The 15,708-nt window shown below is 42.7% G+C and overlaps 1 protein-coding gene across 1 annotated transcript in view; it reads left to right on the top strand.

Annotated features, from left to right (window-relative positions):
• PCSK2 (proprotein convertase subtilisin/kexin type 2) overlaps positions 1-15,708 on the top strand; it is a 148,787-nt gene that overhangs the window by 113,816 nt on the left and 19,263 nt on the right. The window contains exons 6-7 of the mRNA XM_083175816.1: positions 762-838; positions 15,363-15,451. Coding sequence (XP_083031942.1) covers positions 762-838; positions 15,363-15,451 — 166 coding nt within the window. The remainder of the gene's footprint in view (positions 1-761; positions 839-15,362; positions 15,452-15,708) is intronic.

Here is a 15,708-nt window from a genome sequence, read left to right as displayed (position 1 = left end):
ATTTTTTTTTCCATTTTTTTTTTTTTTATTGTGTTATGCTTACATTTTTCACTTTATTTTTGTAAAATCCAAATAATCAATAACATTTTCATAATTTAATTGTATATGGCAATTTTAGAAAATATGGCCATCATTACCCAAAGGGCTACTGATACATTTTGTGGCTCCGGTATTCTAGATTGTGCATGGCCTAGCATAGGGTAGGATCCTGGCTGCTGCAAAAATATTACATTTTTAATTATATATTTCTACTGCATTATGTGTTTTGTCCTTGGGTAAGCATGTATTCTGTTTTTGAACTCCGTAATGCCCATGAAAAAATGGCAGATAATCTAAAGTCACTTTTCCATTTTCAGATTACTTTCATTATTGGTTTCTATATATGCACTTTGCTCTGTTTCTATTGCACTTTGTTGCCAAATAAATCTTTGAATTGAATTTAATGAAACGCTGTATTGGAAACCAGAAAATAAACATATCTGCCCGATGATGCAAAAGTATAGCTGAAGTGCACTGATGTCACCAGAAAGTTAAAGCAGTGCTTATAATAAAAGACCCAGTATCTATACTGTAGGTCAATAAATGAAAGTAATTGGACATGTTACTACTACTTAAAACAAGTTTTGATCTGGTTTAGGGAATTTTCTACAATTCAAATAGCTAACTGATGCCACTCTGTTTTCCTCCAGTGCACCCGCCATTTGTAAGCACAGTTTTTGTGCATTTTTTTCAATGTTTATTTTGTTCTATTCATCTTTCAGAATGCAGAGGCAAGTTATGATTTCAGCAGCAATGACCCTTATCCATATCCTCGCTACACGGATGACTGGTTTAACAGGTACTGTGACATGTCCTTATATTTTTTACAGAGAAATAAACATTTATACCAATTGTAATCTATTATATTCAACTAGAGGATGATCTTGAACAAGTGAAGTGAGAGATGGAATTAAGCCCCCCCCCTCCCTTCATAACAGCTCCTATTGGCTGCCAGACTCCTGTACAGCCTCTTACCCACCACCAGGGCCAGAACAGCCATCCGATAAATGCCAGAAGGGATAGTGGCCAGGTGGGCCCATTTGTCCATCCGGAGCCGATTTTTGAGACTGGCAGTGGCAGCACCACCTCCCAATCGGCACACAGAGAACCGTGGAACTCCAGTGGCTCTCTCTGTGTGCTGATCGGATCCAGGAGATATGGGGGTGTAATACGTGGCCATGCACCTCACTGGTGCATGCCAGGATCAGCAGCGCATTCAAGTACTTAATTATGGCATGCGTATGCCTGGCGTGTACGTGCGCATGCCCAGTGTGTGCATGCATAAATGCCAGGGCCGATTTGGAGGCCCAGTCTGTCCCTGCCCACCACCATAAAACTGAACCCTAAGTCCTAACAGTGCGGATCCTCCAAACACCTTTCCCCCATTATACTTCACCCAGCCATAGAGATAAGACCTGCAAAATCATGCAGCCCTCAGTGTTTAAGGTATAATTGGCCTATGTGCCAATATATTTGCATTTCAAAGTATGACACAGACAGCTTCAACAGTAATAGTTTCGGGTTACTTTAATGTGTTATTCGTTGTAAACATCTAGTTAAATCCAGCAGGGAAGATTTCCTTTATTTCTAGTTAACCAATCAGGTGCTGCTGGACTCAACAGTACAGATTATTTGCCCTAGTTTGGGGCTACTTGGATAAGTGTTTCAAGGTTCTAGTTAACATTACACATATTGTTATATCTATGTTAATTAATTTTCAGAAATATCAATTAAGGTTTTCTGTTATTTAACAATATGCAATTCAGATTAACAATCAGAATTTTATTTTGTTAATTTGACAAAAATTAATATCACCAACATTTATATAATTAATATTGATAATTAATTTTAATATTAAAATTGGTTACCTTTAGTATCACAATATATATGTTACGCTAATGTGTAAATGTTATCAATAAGTTGTAATAAATTATCAGAATATCCTTAAAACACACACACACACATAATTCAATAATTAAATTAAAAAAAACTTGCATTTATATGTCAAATTAAAATCTGGTGAATAAAATGTCATAATATTTCATCTACATCATATTATTTCATAAAACATACCCACGTTTCATTATTTTTGGTTGTTTTCTTTTAAGTCCTAATTACAGTATATGCTAATTATATATAATTATAATGCTGGAATGATTTTTGTATTTCATATTTTGAAGATGTGTGATGTCTGGCATTTTATTGGCAGCTTAAGCATCTTTTATATTTACCAGCTTCTCAATAGCATGGGGATTTTATTTGTAATTAAGCAGGATGATAATATTATATACCGTGTGCTAGGAGAAATAAAATAAGTTATTTGAATGTCTACTGTATCCACCATCATAACATTTTACATTGATAATTAAACTATTAATATTTATATAGTTATTTATACAGCATCACCACATTATGCATATTATACATGATTTACAACCTAGACAGAGGTAAAACATACATTCTATAAGCATATAATTAATAATTAATTAAATCCAAGACCTCTGAGCTGTGAAGAAGCAATGCTAATTACATTTTTGTAATTTCTAATTACAGTAGGTGTGGAGACAAATATGTAAAAACACCAAATTTTTAAATAAATTCACAACTGGAACACATAGATAATATTTCTATACAATATTTACTGCTACATGATAGTAAACACAATAAAAAAAAAAATCCCAAACACATGTGAAGATATTCATAATATTCATTAAATTAATCAAATTGCTTATCCAAATTATACATTCTTCATAGCACACAGCTCTGAAATAATAAAAAAGTAAATAAAACATTTCTAGTGTGTAGACACAAAATAGTTTTATACCATTAGATTTTGACTATTGGGGGTATTCAATCCCGGGATATGACTGTCAGAACGTCCCGACAGTCGGAACCCTGGCCCATTTTCAGTCCGCTTGCCAGTTTATCGGCAAGCAGAATTCAATGTTCCGCCTTTCAAGCGTGAAAAGTCAGCTTAATAGAAAACAGACCTTGCTTGCTTTTAAAGATGGGTCCGTTTTATCGAGCGCCCTCTTTGGAAACAACAGCATTGAATGGGCGCCCTCCGCTAGTTCCCCTGTCGGAAATAGCGGAAGGGATTGAATACCCCCTATATGTTAATGATGTAATTTATTAATAATAACTGGTTAAATGTATCATAGAAAACATTCCTAGCACTTATAGATTTATTAAACACAATTTTTATGAATAAGAGTATGGTTGCGATATATGTACTAAAATAAGATATTAATTATGGAATGTGGCTCTATGCAATATATGTATATATACACACAGTGGCGGATTCAGGGGGGGGGCACCCGGGCACGTGCCCCCCTGTCATTTATTTTGTAGCTGAGGTCCAGGGCTTTCCAACGAGCCCAGCCCCGTGTCTCTAGCCCCCCGGGAACCGGAGATATCGCCTGGCAAACCTGTAACATTTTTTCCCCATAGGATAATATGGGACCCATCAATTCCGACCCCCACCCGGTTCCGACGGCTGCCAGTTCCCGCCCTGGCATCACAGAAGCTTGTGGTTGATTTCATTCAATTCCAAATCTGGGCCTTCAATATGATACCAGGCTGGTTCAAATCGGTCAATCAGTTCCAGAGATATTGCGTGTAAACCGATTTTTTTATTTTTGAAATGTAATTTCATGGCTGTTCATGTTCTTTGAGGGCAGATTACTCTGGAACCAAACGTTCCAGTTTCACTGCACCAAAATCATTCAAAGCCCACTCAAAAGTTCTTCAATATAGTACTTGTATCATGTAAATGGGTCAGTTGGTTCCGAAGATATAGCCGGTTAAATTAGATAACTGGTTAAAGGGGGAGGGGTGGTTTTCTCTACCCCTCACACCAGAAAATGCAGGGAGTAGGCTGGTGTAAAAGGGGTCAACCTGGGAATGCATTTTCTGGTGTGAAAGGGGTATTATTTCAAATAGCCGGGATCTGCAGTGCTCTGAATACAGCCAGGCTCTGCCACTGTCAGTGGCTATCACTTCTGCCTGGCGGCGGCTGTCCCCCATTTACCACGAGCATGTTTTCCCCCTTGGCAATGAGCATGTAATCCCACATGGCAACGAGCATGGAACCTCTGGCAATGAGCATAGAACCCTTGGCAATGAGAATGTAGAGAAGCAGCACTTATGTAGCATCATTTTTAATAGGCATTATGGTGTTTGGCATAACACATAATGGACATAATGGCGTGTAACTTAACGTGTAATGGACATTATGGTGTAAATGTTTAATGCGAGCCTTTGGTGGACAATGTCCCTGTTTATGAAGTGTAGTGTGAATTTTGGCTTAATTTGTGTGGCATTATGTGAATTCTGACTCAATCCATGTGGCATTATGTGAATTTTGTCTCAATCCATGTGGCATTATGTGAATTTTGGCTCAATCCATGTGGCATTATGGGAATTTTGGCTCAATCCGTGTGGCATTATGTGAATTTTTTCCCAATCCGTGAGGCATTATGTGAATTTTGGCTCAATCCGTGTGGCATTATGTGAATTTTGGCTCAATCCATGTGGCATTATGTGAATTTTGGCTCAGTTCGTATGGCATTTTATGCATTTGGCTCAATCCGTGTGGCATTATGTGAATTTTGACACAATCCGTGTGGCATTATGTGAATTTTGGCTCAATTCTGTGTGTGTTATTATGTAAATTTTGGCTCAATCCATGTGGCATTATGTGAATTTTGACACAATCCATGTGGCATTATTTGAATTTTGGCTCATTCCATTTGGCATCATGTGTAAGGGGCAAGTATAATGGGGTCTAGTATTTTGTTGCATAATGTGTAGAAGTTGTATAAGGTGTTGTACACTACACTCAAGGACACGCCTCCTGTTGAGTGGCCACACACCCTTTTCCGGAGCGCGCCTTCGGCGTGCGCACAACTACATCCTTCACTTTTGTCACCATGGTGGGCCTGTGTACTTTAAATGCCAGGGCCTATTTTTAATTCCATTCCCACCCTCTCCTGACGCTCTCTTAGCATGTACACTGGCACCACTAACACCGCCACTCCCCCACCCAAACCCTTTTTTATCATGGTGCCCCCCCTGTCATTTTATCCTGGATCCGCCCCTGTATACACATATATATATATATATATATATATATATATATATATATACGGATGGTGTAATGGTTAGCATTACTGCTTCACAGCGCTGAGGTCATGGGTTCGATTCCCACCATGGCCCTAACTGTGCGGAGTTTGTATATTCTCTCCGTACTTGCGTGGGTTTACTCCGGGTACTCCAGTTTCCTCCCACAATCCAAAAAATATACTGGAAGGCTAATTTGCTCCCAACAAAATGAACCCTAGAATGTCTGGGTGTGCGTATACATGTAGTAGGGAACATAGATGGTAAGCTCCACTAGGGCAGGGACTGATGTGAATGTTCAAATATTCTCTTTAAAGCGCTGCAGAATATATGCGCTATATAGGAAACTGTTAATTAATAAATATGGGCTATCCAGTTATAGCACAGTCTAAACGAGGGGTGGGCAATAAGCGGCCCTCCAGCTGATGATTAACTACACATCCTATAATGCCTTGCATGAGTTTCAGCATGGCCAGATAGCAAAACTAAGGCAATGCATGCTGGGATGTGTAGTTTATCAACAGCTGCAGGGCCGCTTATTGCCCACCCCTGATCTTAGCCAATGGTCGCGGCTTTGAATAACTTTTCATGGTTTGGTTTGGTTCAGGTAGGTTGAACAAAACCATAAGTGCCAGCAATCGGGGGGGAATTAAATTCAGTATAGAAAAATGTAAGGTTGTGCACTTCGGGAACAGAAACCAGTGCAATATATATAAACTAAATGGGGAAGAGTGAGGTCAGTCACTAGGGGAAAAAGACTTAGGGGTACAAGTAGACAATAAACTTAGCTGTAGTACTCACTGTCAAGTTGCAGCAGCAAATGCAAACAGAAGTATTGCCTTCATAAATAGAGATATAGAGTCCAGGGACACTGTGATATTACCTCTGTATAAATCAATAGTAAGGCCTCACCTAGAATTGTGTGTTCAGTTTTGGGCACCACACATTAAAGAAAGATATTATAGAACTGGAGAGGGTACAGATTAGGACAACAACCAAATTGATTAAGGTTTTAGAGGCACTGGACCATGAGGAATGGTTAGCCAGGCTAGGAATGTGTACAATGGAAAAAAAGGTCTTGAAAGAGGACATTATTAATATCTATAAATACATCAAAGGCCAATACAGAGAACTGTCAGGTGCTCTGATTACCATGAGGTCTATGCCCAGGACACGCGGGCAACCCCTAAGGCTGGAGGAAAGGAGATTTCACACGCAACAAAAAAAAAGAGTTCTTCACACTTAAGATTTGGAATTATGTGCCAGAAAAGGTTGTGATGGATGATTCACTTAATATATTTAAGAAAGGGTTGGACAAATTATTGAAGGAGAAAGACATCCGGGGATACAACCATTAATTATAATGCATAATGGGAGGTCCAGTAGTAAATATCACCACCGGAATGCTAGAGAAAGGATACTAGTATCATTTTATACATACTGTAGGTTGAACTTGATGGACTTACTGTAGGTCTTTTTTCAACCTCACAAACTATGTAAGAGGATAGCCTTGGGGGAGATAATTAGCTGCAGTAAATTATTCCAGGTAATTGGATGCCCACCTAGGTGATGTGTAGTGATCTGGTCATAGAAATGCAAATAATGATTGAGACAACACAAAACCTAAAATGCACATAAAATGATTTATAAACTAAGCTGAACATTCAACTGCCTATACATGACAGTGCTCAGCTGTTACTACCAGATGTGAGCCACTGATGCAGTGAGCAATTCCTGCTCTTGTAGTGTTAGATGAAATTACACTTATAGAAAGGGGGTGAAATCACAGTACCCAGGACACTGGCTCTGGCATTGTAGCCAATGCTGTTTGCGACTCATATGCTCAAATGTGTAAAAAGACAGGCAGGGCTGCCACTAGGAATTTTGGGGCACGGGACTGATTTCCAGTCCCAGTCCCACCCCCCCTCCCTTCACTTTCCGCCCGACTCCTGCTGCAGGTCCAGAAGCACAGGCTTCTTCAATGCAGGATGCCAGCGGCCAATTAAAATGCCACACCGGCTGCTGAGCCAATCAGAGCTTGTGTACCTGCAGCCGCTCTGATTGGCTAACGGTACATCAGCTCTGATTGGCTCAAAAGCTGATCCAGCATTTGAGTTGGCCGCCGGCGTCCTGCATTGAAGAAACAGGCAGCACAACGGAGGCAGTCAGGGAGGGGGGGTTGCGGTGGGCAAAATGAGCTGCCCGGGCCCTTCCAGACAGAGGCCGGGGCCTGGGACAGCTGTTGGCGGTCCTGAAGACATGTGGTCGATACAAGTAAGTTTTGTACCAATTTGCCTGCAGCAAATGCACTAATCCAGTGGCATTTACAAGGAGTTAAGGGCCACAGCCGGGTGTCACCCTCGGCGGGATGACACCAAATGCTGACTCCTCCCCAGTGACAAGAGAAGGTGCAGCACTTTAACATTATGTGCAGCACTTGGCTCCTGTACCAGCAAATATCTGGGGGATGCTGAGCAGAGTGATGAAAACAGGGGTCGGTTAATTAGGCCATGCCCCTTCCACACAATATCACACCCTTTGCTGTGAGACCACACCCTCTCCCCCTGGGTGTCGAAAAAGGAGAACAGGGAATAGGGACACACCTGTCCTAATCCTAAATGCCTAGTACACTGTGTCTTTGTGTGTGGCATCAATGGGAGTAAGATGGTAAATTTAGGAAATGATACAGGGAATCGCTACCTGTAGTGGAGCAGCTAAGACACGCCATGGGTGTCATGAAATTGTCAAAAAATAAATAGGTATACAAGTAGACATCTGTATAGCACCATATCCACAAGTGGGTGTGTGACCTTTGTGCATTTATCACATTAACAGTGTGAAAAAGATGCAAATTCAGCAGAAATACTGTGCTCATAGTTCCGATATCAGTAATAACAGTTGATCAGGAAACGACCCTTTCCCTGTATTCAGACAGCCCAGTCAGTACCATATCAGTGCGCACAAGCAGGCATACAGAACCAAAGTAAGCCCCATTACAATGCGCAGACACAAAAGCAGCTCTGCCCTGTACCAGACATATCTGTGTGTAGTATGTGACCTCTTTTGTCTACATATCTTTGTACGTACAGTGCTACTGCATTGTACTGTGTTACTACTGAATCTCTACCCTACACCTTTAGAGAATGATCTTTTGTTCCAGCAAAACTGTTTCCATGGCGAAATAATGAACAGAATTTGTCTTATCAAATAAGTATTGCGCTGAACACGCATAACAAAGCAGCAAAGCTGATCCAAAAAATATAATGAATTATATCAACCGCGTTGTATAAAAGTATCAGTAGCAAAGCAGGTTTAAAGGACACAGCATGTCAGTTTCCCAGAAATATATTAAAGGCGTTTTTGAAAGACAGAGGGCATACAGAGGCCACATCAAGATTTTTTTATTGACAGTGCAATAGATGTTTTTCAAATAGTACACCCTGCCTGGTTTGAATTATTAATGTGATGCAGACTGCAGTATACAGATGGGAATGTACACTTCAAACCCACTAATACTGGCTTATGATGCAGCCGAGTGGGCAACTGTATCTGGAGGAGTATTGACGCTTTGCAAAGATAACAGACTGTTGTTTTTTTTACTTTTATTTTTGCAGACTTGAGTACTTGTAAGAAAGTGCTAGGGAGAGGCGTATCAAATGCCAGGGAGAGACAAAGTAAAGAAGTTGTCTGGATCAATCCATCAGCTTCTGTCATTTTATAGACTGTGCTAGATAAATGATAGCTTTATGCTGATTGGTTGGTAAGATTTGATACATGGACCCTATAGTGAGTGTTTAACCACTTAACTGGCAATGTCACATATGCTGCGACCGCAGCAAGGTCGCATCACAGCAACTGCCCTGCCCCGTTTATGCCCCATATCAAAAAGAGAATGCTGGGCTACCAGTATTCTAGACTCTAGAGAGTACAGTATGCTCTGCCTAAGGGGGAGGTGGGTATGGCTTAAGGTGATTCTGGAGAAATGGTGGAATTCCTTTCCCTCTGCCACTTTTTTGGCACCCCCCTGCAACCCCCCCCCCCCCCCCCCCCCCCGTCCCACTCACACCTGGCTTTGCCTAATGGGTGAATGGGGGGGAGATTGGGTGGCAGAGGGAAAGGAGTCCCACCATCTCTCCAGGACCACTTTAAGCACTGGATAACATACAAGCATAAGAATATCATACAAACTTCGCACAGTTGGGCCATGATCAGGAATGTAGCTCATGACCTACAGATGTAGCGCCGCTCATCCTTGGCCGGCGCTGGGCAGATCCCTTTCAATGGCGAGCTCCGGCGCTCAGGCACCCCACACACACGTACGTCCCAGTACCGCGGCGGTTGGGCAGCATCTCCCTGCCCATCTCCGCTTCAGGGAGACGTTGCCCAGTTCGGGGGGGGGGGGTGGCGAGGGGGACCAGTGGCGAGGGCGGGGGAGGCAGCGGGGACCCCCGCCAAGCTCTGTTGCCACGTTACTGGTTAGTACTTGGCAGGCTATGCAGAATTTGGGCCTTATTCTGGTTAGGTCGGTGAAACGTACGTACGGTCCGTCTCACCGTGCATATCCCGTATGCTCGCGGTGAGCGAAAGTCCGCACACAGAACAGCCGCACACGGACGGTCGCAGACACTGACAATGGTAAGTGGCGTACACTTGAGCGTACGCCACCGTGCATGGACGGATCTCCCTCTTAGCCACCGATACCTGGCGTACGTCCGTTTTCACACTGACACCTTCCGTATATCTGAGCGTACGCCACAGGGCAAGTAGAAATTGAGTCCAAAAACATCATTGTTGCTCTTAGAAGTGGTTTATGTGTATTTTTCCTAAGAAAAAACTGGTATGTTTGTGTTACAGTGAAAAAGTTGACACATGTCGACTTCTGTGAATTGAGTGTCCTGCTTTTTAAAGTATACAAAAACACTTTCTGAATGGGTGTAGATGGTTATAAAATAACTACCTGGACATATATAAGCAGGTCTTAGAATGAATCTTACCTAAAATTAAACCATTCTTTACATGTAGAGAAGTGTAGAAAGATATGCTTCCAATGTGTTTGAGTGCTGTGTGTGGCTTGCAGGTAGTGAAATCATGGTTATCACTTAATAGCCTGCAGCATTGCTTATTACATTCAGTTGTATGTGTTTGACTAGTAATCAGCGTTAATTAGCAGACCCAGGCGTCCGCTCTCATACGGTATCTCTAGGGGTGGCCTGGAGCTATCTTTGGCGTCCGCCTGTTTTTGGTCCAAAATGCATGGTGCGTTCGCCGATCGAGGCGGTTGTGGCACCGTGCATTTTGTGTGCACACGCCCATGTTTACGCCCAATTTTCCTCATTATTCCGGCCGCTCCCATAAAAACGCCCACATGCCGCCCACAATGACCGTGTTCTTGCGGACAGTTTTTTTCGCACGGAGAGACCCGTCCGTGAGTGGTGTGCGGTCACTGCACATGCGCATTGCGAAAGATACGCATGCGCAGATGAAAAAAAAACCCGATCCGCCCATATACGGTCCCACGTACCAAACAGAATAAACCCCTAAGTCACCAGGCACATAGGCCCTTAATCTGATCGGTGCGGATTTCTCCGCATGCGGTCGTACCGCCGATGTTTTTGGACTGCGCATGTGCAGAGGTCACTCTGCGCATGTGCAAGCGGTTTTGCCGCACGTATTCTTTATACGCCGCACAGGGGGCGGAGAGGGGCGTGTAGGGCTACTTAGCCTCATTACCCTATGCATACGCCCCGCGTTTCATGGGCGTTCCCATGCAAACGCGGGGCGTATGCATGGTAATGAAGCCGTGACGCTTGTGTAGGGGGCGGGCATCTGACATCGCCGGATGTCAGCTGCCCGCCCCCATACATGATTTCATACGGACAAGTGTCCGTGTGGTCTAGGGTGGCGGGAGCTGGTGGAGCGTGCGGCCCTGCATTCGATGTTCGGCGACCATCGAATGCAGGGGATGCTCCCAAGATGGAGGAGGCGTATCCCCGTCCACTTTCATGCGGACCGCCACATATCCACGTACGGACGGAGGTGGCGATCCGTATGGAAGGCGGGGATTCGCCTGCACGGTCCTGGCCGCATATTCTGATCGGGCCGCACCGATCAGAATAAGGGCCATTGTGTAATAACTGTACAACAACCAGCAATTCTCTAAATACAGGTCATCAATGCCTCAGCAGATGCCTGACAAGCCTTGATGCTGTTCATATTGAAATGGACATTTTAAAGGCCTGTAAATCAATTGGAGTGAGATCTACTGTATGCTGTTAAATTGTGTGTTAAATGTCCTGTTTATTGCAGCTGTGTGTTAAGGATTATTCTCATTATCACAAATTAACAAATCAATGAGCCATGCGATATTACAGTTTCTATATAAAGGTGACTTATTAAGAAGGTAATTACTACAATCACGGATGTATATATACTGTAAGTAATAAAACAAAGGTTAACAATTTGTGCGGCTGTAGTGATACTTGTTGCAGCTAATAAATTCTGTTATTTATTGTACCTAATGTTATTAATGTTATATGACCAGGTAACAAAGTAATAAAAAAATGTAATTAATAAGAAATAATCATGTAGATTAAACAAATCAAAAAGTGGAGAATCTCCACATTGATTTATGAAAGAAGATTTCTCCATGTATTTCATTCATTCAACACATCACATACAATTCCTCAACACTTTGGAGCCCACATTGTTCAGTTCAAAGTTTATGTAATCATAAGAGTGTGTGTGTGTGTGTGTGTGTGTGTGTGTGTGTGTGTGTGTGTGTGTGTGTGTGGTGGGGGCGGCGGCAGAGGGATGGTCTCAACTACAGATAACATTTTTGTGTGCCTGAAGATGTTTATTAATACCCCGTTCTCATTGCCGAAAAAACCCGGGTATTTTCTGGGGCAAGCGGAAATTTCCTGTGTCGCGTCTCTGTGTGAAAGGGTCTTTGTGAAATTCCCGAGTGTTATGCCCCGGGAATTACACACTGTTTTTTTGCAGGGTTTTTCCTGGGTAATACACGGGTGTATGGCAGTGTGAACAGGTTAGACCCGGGTTTTTCTCACAAAATGCAAAAAAACAAGTTCATTGTATTGCTCAAAGCTGCTTTTTAAACAGCCAATCAAAGATACTTTTTAAACATGCAATCAAAGCAACTCTTAGATGCCACACCCTTGATGGCAGGCATACCAGGGGAAGCAGTGTGAACGGGGCAGACACAGGAATTTCGCAGGTCTAAGGTGCAGTATGAATGGGGTCTGTAGAGCTGAGATGCTCTATGCCCCGCCAAAAACCCGGGAACAAAAACCTGGTATTTTGGAGGGGCGGCAATGAGAACGCAGCATTAGTGCCGGACTAGGGCATCAGGGGCAAACGGGGGAATGCAGTGGTAGGGGTCCATGTTTAAGGTTGTGCAGTGGCATCACTAGGGGGAGTGTGAGCCGCACATGAGTATCACCTGGCAAGGATTGACGCCAAAGTGCTGACTTATCGGTGACAATAGCTGGGTGCTGCACTGTAACATTACATGCATCCGCTGGCTACTGTCACTGTGTAGGAGCAGGCTCTGTATTCATGTATTGTGTACTGGTCTTGAGGGACAGCCCACATCAGAAACGGTGCAAAAAAATACTATTTGTGGGAAGAATGATGGACCCTCCCATACAGCAGGGACAGTTCTTGTAGATGTTCCCCTTCCCGTTGCTTTATTTTAGTGGATCTCAATACTTTCCCGACCGAGGTTCACCCTGGTTGAGAGCCACTGCTTTATTTTATTAAAAAAACCTTATCCACAAAATGAAAACTTGCTTTTGCAAATATAGACACCCTCAGCTAGGACAACCCACAAGCATTAATGTCTGAGGGGGTATCCAATCCTGGAACGTCCCGACAGTCGGAATCCCGGGACGTTTTCATTTGTTTTGACGGTACTTGTTTCCTAGAACGGCCACAATCGGGAGTAATCGTGTACCTTAACTTAAGGTACACGATTAACGTGATGGACCCGATTTTCTTTGAAATCAGGTCCATTTTGCCGGCAAAGGCAAAATTGCGTTGATCGTGTCGGTCGCGTGCATTAACATGGCACGCGACGCGACCGACGAGATGGACCCGAATTTGCCATAGGGTTCAATGTTAAAATATTTTTAACATTGTAATCGCGTTCATCGCGTCGGTCTTGTGCCATTATAATGGCACAAGATGCGATGGACGCGATTAAGCACATTTTACATAGCTAACAATGGGAAATGGGCCAATATGGCCCATTTCTCATTGTATATGCCCCCGTCATGCCTATAAATTAATGCCCCCCCCCCTCATTGTGAGCGGCACCCCACGATTGACACCAACCCGAAGCGTGGCGAGCGCAGCGAGCCCCGCCAGGGGACGCGTATACCTGTGCGCTCGCCACGCTTCGGGCTCGGTGGCTCGCTGCTCTCTCCACACTTTATATTCTCAACTCCACACCGACGTGGATAGTAGGGTTATGAAAAGGTTGGAGGACGCGTACCGCCGCCCCTCGCGGGCTCGCTACGCTCCCCACGCTTCGGGTTGGCGTCAATCGTGGGGTGCCGTTCACAATGGGGCCATTTGAGCCATCAGGGGGGTTAAAATTGGGGTCTGGGGACAATTTTACATTGAATCCAATGTAAAATAGGGTCCCAGGGACCCTATTCACATTTGATTCAATGTAAAAATCGGGTCCATCACGTCGGTCGCATCGCATGCGATTTGGTCGCATGCGATGTGATCAACGCTATTTTTCCGACCCGATCAAAATCGGTGTGGCCGTTCTAGGAAACAAGTACCGTTTTGACTGTACCTCGACAGCTGGATTTCAATGTTTTGGCTGTCAAGTGTCCGTGGCCATTTACGACAAAACAGATCTGACTTTTTAAAAAGTTGTAACTGACACCCTTCAATGCTGTCGTTAACAGCAGCATTGAATAGGTGAGTGATGATATTTCCCGTGTTGGGATATATTGGCACAGATTGAATAACCCCCGTGCAATAAGAAAAACCACATAAGAGCATTTTTGCTGCAGTTTTCCTATTCTGTAGTTTATAAATAACCTTTGCTGTCCTCTACACAATCATCTGCAGCCATAGATGGACCATAAAAGCAAATACCATTTACTGAGTACCACACTAATAAAAGAAGAAAGATCCTGAGGATCCTAAATGTAGGAATGAGCTATAAACACATAAAAAGATGCTTTTAGGGAACACTGACAGGGTTATTTGGCTGCTTTTTTTTTTTTTCAAAAGTACCGAACTGCTCTATAACTACACAGCAATTGCCTTTCATCTGCCTTGTTTATGTCATTTAGTATAAGCATGTGTTTAATTGGTTGTTATGGTTTTAATAAAGATCTACACCTTTGAGCAATATTTGTAAGAAGACCTCCGTGTCAGTTTCCTACAAATAATAAGACGTACCAGGCTAAAGGTTCTAAAAATGAAAAAAAAAAAAAAAAGGGGTGTGGCCAATAGCAATCAATTAGATCCTATCGCATTCTAGGAAATGATACAATCTGATTGGTTGAAATGGACAACAACATACAATATATAAAGAACTAGTAAGCCCGCTGAAAGAACAAGCTTTGAAAGCCAATCTGCTACCTTCTGTGTTTGTGCATGTGTGATAAAGAGGTGTAGTTTCACTCTCTGCCAGTAGATGGCAGTGTCTCGGAGACTCACGGACACTAGACATATATAGAATCAGTGATGGCTAACCTTGACACTCCAGTTGTTGTTGAACTAGACATCTCAGCATGCCCTGATACAGTTTTGTTATTTGGCCATTGCTAAAACTGGTGCAGGGCATGCTGGGATGTGTAGTTCAACAACAGCTGGAGTGTCAAGGTAAGTCATCACTGATATACTGTAGATGATCAGCATTAGCCATATAATACATAGGCGTGTGACTACCATACAATACAGGAGAAGTAGCCAAGCAGGCTACATCAGCACCCAGTCCCTCCCAAATGATCAGTGGCCCTAATCACAGTACAATCATTGTTACATTTTGCATGCATGATACAAATTATAATACAACTGGATCTTTAAGTCAGTGGATGGAAGCTAAGAAGTCACATAAATGTTAGGTAATGCTAAGTCTCATTTATTTCTGCTTTAAATAACTATTTTCCTATAATAAGTAACACTGCGTTCTTTTCTGCTGTTTGCATTGTGTATTACAGCCATGGCACTCGCTGTGCCGGAGAAGTCTCTGCTGCTGCAGACAATAATATTTGTGGAGTGGGAGTTGCGTATAACTCAAAAGTAGCTGGTACAGTATAATTTATTAAACCCATTATTTTGTTACTTTATAGTTTTATTTATTGAGCAGAAAAAGAAATTAGAATAATTTTCACATTAAAATGCCATAGAATGTTCCACTATTCAGACATACTTGGGTGACTGCATTTAATCTAGTTTATAGTGCCACCTGCTGCTTATCAAAGGTATATATATTAAAAAGTAGTAGACACTGGACCTGATGTAAATTAAATTTGTGACTTTTATGCATGTGCAAAAAATGTGTCT

Source organism: Crinia signifera, chromosome 3 (genome assembly GCF_055691185.1).
Source record: "Crinia signifera chromosome 3, ASM5569118v1, whole genome shotgun sequence".
Classification (NCBI taxonomy): Eukaryota; Metazoa; Chordata; class Amphibia; order Anura; family Myobatrachidae; genus Crinia; species Crinia signifera.
The sequence above is the reverse complement of the archived record's forward strand: the minus strand, read 5'-3'. Positions and strand labels throughout refer to the sequence as shown.